The sequence below is a fragment of the Hippocampus comes genome, unplaced genomic scaffold, assembly GCF_001891065.2.
Source record: "Hippocampus comes isolate QL1 unplaced genomic scaffold, H_comes_QL1_v1.1 scaffold261, whole genome shotgun sequence".
Lineage (NCBI taxonomy): Eukaryota > Metazoa > Chordata > Actinopteri > Syngnathiformes > Syngnathidae > Hippocampus > Hippocampus comes.
This window is the reverse complement of record NW_017805824.1, coordinates 7,555,447-7,562,334: the sequence shown is the minus strand read 5'-3', so window position 1 is coordinate 7,562,334 and position 6,888 is coordinate 7,555,447. Positions and strand designations below refer to the sequence as shown.

General features: G+C 37.7%; 1 protein-coding gene across 1 annotated transcript in view; it reads right to left on the bottom strand.

Annotated features, from left to right (window-relative positions):
- The window catches only part of cln6a (CLN6 transmembrane ER protein a), an 8,873-nt gene extending 2,408 nt beyond the window's left edge, over positions 1 to 6,465 (bottom strand). Inside the window, exons 1-6 of the mRNA XM_019887029.1 lie at positions 6,279 to 6,465; positions 4,736 to 4,853; positions 4,536 to 4,634; positions 4,155 to 4,343; positions 2,493 to 2,548; positions 1,963 to 2,082 (exon numbers count right to left, since the gene is read on the bottom strand). Coding sequence (XP_019742588.1) covers positions 1,963 to 2,082; positions 2,493 to 2,548; positions 4,155 to 4,343; positions 4,536 to 4,634; positions 4,736 to 4,853; positions 6,279 to 6,340 — 644 coding nt within the window. The 5' untranslated portion in view covers positions 6,341 to 6,465. The remainder of the gene's footprint in view (positions 1 to 1,962; positions 2,083 to 2,492; positions 2,549 to 4,154; positions 4,344 to 4,535; positions 4,635 to 4,735; positions 4,854 to 6,278) is intronic.
- Positions 6,466 to 6,888: the final 423 nt, after the last annotated feature.

The following is a 6,888-nucleotide window of genomic DNA, read 5'->3' as shown; positions in this document are numbered from 1 at the left end:
GAGTGTTGCGGCCAGATTAGACGCTCCTTGTGTTTATTATTATATTTCGAAAACACCAAAGTTTTCATGCAGCTCATACCATATTATTTTGTTGTATTATTTCTGCCACACCTTAAATGCCGGTCCCTGAAAATATTGTCTGACATAAACCGGTCCGTGGGGCAAAAAAGGTTGGGGACCCCTGACATAGAGTACTTCACCAGTGTTGACTTAACTCTTGAGTGACCAGGTTGCTGCCTAAGACTGGTATGTATGATTGCAGTATAATTCTTAGTGTTTGATGCTCGTTGCACTTTTGATGGTATGCGGTGTTAGGATTAAAAAAATAATTTAAAATTTCCATGATCTAATACTTATTTGAATTACTTTCAATAAAATATTTGATATTAAAAGGCAACAATAGTAACAGCTTTATTCATGTTTATGGTGTCGGAATGTAGGGCTAAGGCTGTTTCTTGATGTCATAGTAATTATATGGGTCTGTGTTATGTGTTCAGAGATGTGGGGGGCACTCAAGTCATAGGACTGGACTCCAGTCAGACTGAGTTGCAATTTTTGGGACTTGGGACTTGCTTGCCAAAAACTTGGGAATGACTTGACTTAACTTGGGACTTTGTATAGAAGTGATACAACTTGACTAAATACATGATTTGACAAGTCATTTTGGTTATAGTTTGAAATCTGCATTTTAACTGAGTTTGCCTTTTTAGGAATGAGAGAAAGAAAAAGAGGGTTTCTTTGGTTTCATTCATGCCAACCTGGCAACCCAGTCAGTTCATAAGTTAAGTTGCTTTTTTTATTTCATTTTTAGAGATTTAATTGTGCATTTAATTGATAGAGATTATGTACTTATTGGAATATGATCAGTGAAAAAAATATATAACTCCAACATATGTTGCGACTGAGCAAGATTTTATGACTTGACTTGCTTAATTTGAATTTTTTTTTTCTGACTGGAGACTTGCTTGAAACCTGAAGGTTACGACTTGAGACTTATGACTTGCACGTAATGTGACTTACTCCCACCTCTGTATGTGTGTGTTACTACTGAGAGTTATTAAAAATAGTCTGTTTTCTTGTCTTTGTGTTTTTTTTCTTAGGTTTTTCTCCTCATCTGAAATGCCAACGCCAGTGCAACCAATGCACCTAATGTGGTTTACGGCCGGTGACTAATGGAAGGAATGAAACCTCTCATCAAACTACACAACTAAATGCCAAAATGAAAGGTGAAAAAAGAAAAATGTTGCTCAAGGATGAGTGAAATCTGAATGAATCGCTCTCTTTCAAGTGGGGAAGCTTCATGTCAACCAATAACTCTTAAAATTGAAATGTTACCAGATTAGAATTGGAAGCAATTAATAACAACAAATAATGAGGGGGGGGTGGGGGGGCTTATTTATTGATGTGCCCCAGAGAACTTTCTAAACATGTCAAAGTGACCTAAACTGTTCGGAGCACAGGTATGAGGGGAAAAAAAAACAAAAAAAGAGGAGGGAAAACAAGTGGCGGGTATATAAGCGAGTCACTCACATGATTTGTTTGGTCATAGGGACAGTCATAAAATCAAGCGTAAATGTTATTTTCCATTTTTAATTGGTTGACATTATTTTATCAACTAAGCCAGTCAAAAAAAAAAAAACAATGCTATGAGATTTATTTGGTAAATGTATGCAAATAATGAAACCTCACCTCAACTGCCACATTTGGTAGGATTGGTTGTGCTCCTACAAGTTCTCCATTGACTATCAATGTTAGTTTTTAATGATTATGGCAGATTTGAAGAGGACCAAGGTCATATTGTACAAGTATATGTGTTGAAATCAGAATTCAATTTTACTTTACGCCAGGGGCAGACTTATCGAGAGAGAGAAAGAGAGAGAGAGAATATCAAGCTTGGTCGCAGATGGTTGTGGATAAAAACAAATACATTTCTTCTTTTGAGAGACATGATGAGCAACTGACCAGTAATAGAGTGCGCTCGGTGCAAGTAGCAGCTGGCCTGTTACTGGAATCTTCTGCGCTGTAGGCTGCGTGAAACATCCAGTGAAGTAGATGAAGAGAGTGATAAAGAAGGGAATATACCTAAAACACCAGAGATGGGTTCTGATGAAATGCACTGCTCGAGTCATAGTCATGGTCTCCCTTTTCTGGGGAATATTTATGCCGGGTGCTGCAGTATACTGTATACATCCATTATTTTCCTTTTCATCTTGTATCATCACAAAGTACTTTATTTTCAAATTTAAGACTGCTAGACTGAGAGTTGAAACATAAATCGAATTTAAGTCAGTGATTCAAGAATATACTGCACCCCGAAAGACATGGAACTGTTGCCTATTCCTCTTATTATACCACCAGAAATTTTTACTTCCTGTCTTTCCTGTTTTTCTTTTCTTTTTTTCAGCCTGATTGTGTCAAAACACACGACGAATACACCTTGTCTTAATCTATTATGGTTACATTCATTTCCCATGAATATCATTACAACTTACCACATTAAATGTCCCAAATGTTCATCATAATAGTATAGCAGCTCAAAGGAGTCAATCTGTAAATAAACAAGCAGTCTCAATTATTAAAACACATTTATCACAAATTAATCACCCCCCACCCATCCCCCCCATTATGAGTACAAATCAATGCATCGTCGTTCTCTTGAGCAACAGTGACACCTACTGCATTTTCTCTTTTGTGTGTATTGCGGTATCTGAAATGTGGCTGTAATAATGTTGGAACATATTCAATTATGAATCATAAATCATGGATATTGTGATATTTATGACAAACCTTTTTTACTCCAAATCTGTTCATTTTATAATATAAATAATAGTAATAATAATAATAATAATAATAATAATAATAATAATAATAACTATTATTATTATTGTTACTATTATTATTATTCTCTTGTTTATTTGGAAATATTCATTATTTATTAACTAATTATTTTCACGACACTGCCAAGTTTATTTATTTTTTCTTAACCAGCCTGTTAGACTAAATATCATTTTGGCCTAATTATTAACATCGAGCTTGTGAGGCTAGTAGACTACGGTAGAACTTTTCACTTTTCATGGAAGACAAAATGCTTTGCAGCTGGTGTGCAGGGCAAAGGTTTAATGATTAAAAAATAATTATTCTGGGTGTAGGCAGGTTTGGGCTTAATGTATATGAATGGAGTACCCATTTTTACGTTGATACTTTTTCTTAGTGTGACCTAATAAATAAGTGTGGGTTATTTAACCCCCCCCCCCCAAAAAAAAAACAAAAAACAAAAATTCAAAACTTTTTTGTAAAGTAGCTAAATAAATATTAACAGTCCCATGCCTTCAAAATCCAATTCACCCCACAGTTTTATACATTGGTGACTATTTGAAAGAGGCAATAAAAGATTAAAACAAGCGGGTCGGATTTTGGAGTTGTTGTGATGTAGATTCGCTACACATTATTTCAGAACCTGTCCACTTTGTAGTTACACCCACTCTGCTCAGAAAGACTGACTGAATGGCTGCGCACCCACTAAAACTTTGCATCACTTACAAACTACTGAGGCTTCAGTTTATTTTGGGAGAAATTTCGAAGCAATTCGGAACCAGAAGTGTGCTGGGTTCTGGGACATTTGATGGAGAATGACGGAGAAACCGGAGCTGTCACGCACGTTAAAAATACAATTCAGGGTTTTAAGTGAGTAAGACACAACCGGGCAGACCACTGTCAAGCCATACAAATGGATTATACTTCTATTGTGATTTACAACAATACATAACTATATTTATAATGTCCCTATGAGTGAAATACCAAAGTTTTTCAATTAATTTCATTGTCGCTCTCATCAAACACAGTCTGATTAAGCCAATCTGATTAAGCCAATCATTTCAGCCATTTAGCCAACCCTGCCTACTGCCCGAAGACAGCTGGGCAAGGCTCCAACACGCCCGCAACCCTCGTGAGGCGAAATGGATTAGAAAATGGATGGAAGTATGGATGTTTTCAATCATTTCTTACATATTGCAAAAAGTGTCAACAAACACAACATGATGTCAGCTCAATCACTACAAAATCAGAGCATTTATGTTCTGTCCCAATACTGAATTATAGAAAACTGGTTTCACATGGCTCACACTGTGGTTACCAAGGAATAATCAGAGCCTTACCAGTGAGGCAGGTTTGAGATCTCTCATGATCGGGTTCTCTCTGACAGACAGGTGGAGCTTGTAGCCACTCAGGATTAGTCTGTGGTTGATGGAGTCTCCAACCAGGTGGATGCTGGCTCCCATAACAAAAGTGATGATGCAGAGGTAGACTGCTGAGCGAGGCAGTGCCCTTGGACTGCGCTCAATCAACTAACAGGAAAAGCGAGAACAGAGAGACAAAAGTATAGCAAGTGTAGCAAAGAATTTACTTCAGAATCCCATCCAGTGGCTCTGGGAGTTAATTTTGAATTATTTGTCATCCCACTCAACATTTATGGCTTTTTATTGATATGTCCTTGATATCTGAAGACAGATGGGTACTGACAATGTGTTCACACTTACCCGAAGCATGAGGAAAGGTGTTATGACATTATAGGCCATGTGGAAATAGTCTCCGGCGCTTGGTTTGTTCAGAGGAAACCACTCAAGTGGAAGCAAGATCTATGAACACCAAGAAAGTGATAGTGCTCATTGTTTCATGGACACGTTGACATTACTACAGCAAGTACAAATCTAGACAACATGGATTATGATTTACTTACCATGACAATAGGACGGCCAAAGTCTAAAATCCAGTTTTGCAGGGTCAGGCAGAACCACAAATCTAAATGGAAATCTTGCCTTTTCTTCTGTGACATGCTCTGCTTCGAACCACGTGTGCTGTTAAAACAGATACATCCAGTTACACAAATTCTAGCACAGATACACATTTATTGGATCTTTGGCATATGATTCACATCTGTAAAAATGTGGAATAAAAAAATACAAATATACTAACACAAAATGTAAGTGTTTCGGTACTTAATATTTTTATGTCGTCTGGTGCATGTGACCATTTGACATTAAGTAAAAAATGGGTTAACCTCAACTTTTGCATCAGTTTTACCCCAATCAATGTTTCGCGTTTAGTCTATCCTGAGTGCATTGTTGTGACACGCATTGATAAGACTGTGTTAGCTGTATAAAATATATAGAGAATACATTTAGGGCTAAATGTATTTTAAAGAGATTGAAATGGCTTGAGTCAAACTGAACTGAGAGAAGACCGATGGGAACAACGCTTGAAGAACAGGGCAGACTGAATTATATAACGTGTTACATTTTTAGCTTGCCCATCATTGGCCAATTTATATATCGATATAGATCGATAGATAGAGATATAGATATACACACATAGTGTGTGTGTGTGTGTGTGTGTGTTTATTGAAAAGTGTTTGGACAATAACTGATCATATTGATGGCAGTCAAAATTGAAGAATATAATGCAGACCAGGTTTTTCAATGCGCATAAACACATTAACTGATTAGGATATGTTGGAATGTTTCCCCCAAATGACATATAAGCACTGGAGGATGATGTTTTTGATGAATGCGTTACATAACCATTTATGTAGTCTTTCAAATGCCCTTCGTGTAGCTATCGACCAGCGCAGTTTGACGTTTAATGATTTTGTATGTTGAGTTAAAACAGTCATTGACAGCAGACAAAAATAGCTGAATTATCTGCTCATGCAAAAGGAACACGACCATTTGTAAGCACTAACAAATGGAACGTTATCAAGTCCATGTCCTAATACAAGAGAACAAACCCGCAATAATGCACTCATGCTGAAGGAACTTGACAGCTGTCAATACCAAGAAAACAGAACTCATACACTACTCAACTTCCGTGTTTGTGCAAGGACATTACTTTTATTGTAAAAATCAAAAAAATACAAATAAAATATCTTCTCAAACTGCACAGACTATAAGCAGAACTGTTCAAGAAATCAATGAAGCAGTCATAGACACCACGATTTGTCAATGGTTTAAATTGAGATAGCGGAAGCGCCGCCACTCAAAAAACAGCATACGTTCTCTGTCCTGTAGTGCAGGCTATGAACCAGTTAACTCTTCGCTTGGCTGCGCTGTAGCTAGAACCGCAGTGATGACACGAGGGAACACAAGCAGCACACGTCATTAACTGACTTCGGTGCAAACAAATAGCCTCTGTTCTCTTTTAGACCCCCCTACACGATACTGAAGCTAGCTACGACGCGGTGTTCACTATCAGCACCGTTTGGACAACGCTTCAATCGAACTAACCTATTTTGTGTATTTGTTCGAAAAGTTAAGTCGTTCTCCCGACGTTTCCGTATTGTTGGCATGTTCTGTGACGTTGCTCTTGCTAAAAATACAAACAAAATGCGAAGTCAAATCCCACATAATATTTAAAGTTTACAGTACTCGCATCTTCTCGTCACCAGTGCTTCACTTCCTATTTACTGTCTTGTCCCCGCCCCCGATTGATTGCCAACCAATCAGCTTGCAGTGGAGACGTGCCAAGGGGGAGGTTTTTTTCAGACGCGTGCGTTTGGAATTGCTCTGACAAATAGCTGACGCAAAAATAAATTGGCATCCCGGTGAACGCGAAACATTTCAACATTATTTACATCTCAATTGATGGCCACACAAAGCCAGCATTGCCCTAGTCGTAAATTACTCAGTAGCTGCACTGCAGAGAACATTATAACAATGGGTCTTTGAGCTGTGCGCTTGCAGAGCTAGTCTGGGCAAAGTGTAAAGCGCATTCCATTTTTTGGAGACAACACTAAAACCAAAATAACAAGGATACATCCACGTGTTCCTCATTCCATCGCCAATAATATACGTTTTATTACACACGCACTCACTGCACATGCTGACGTAATATATT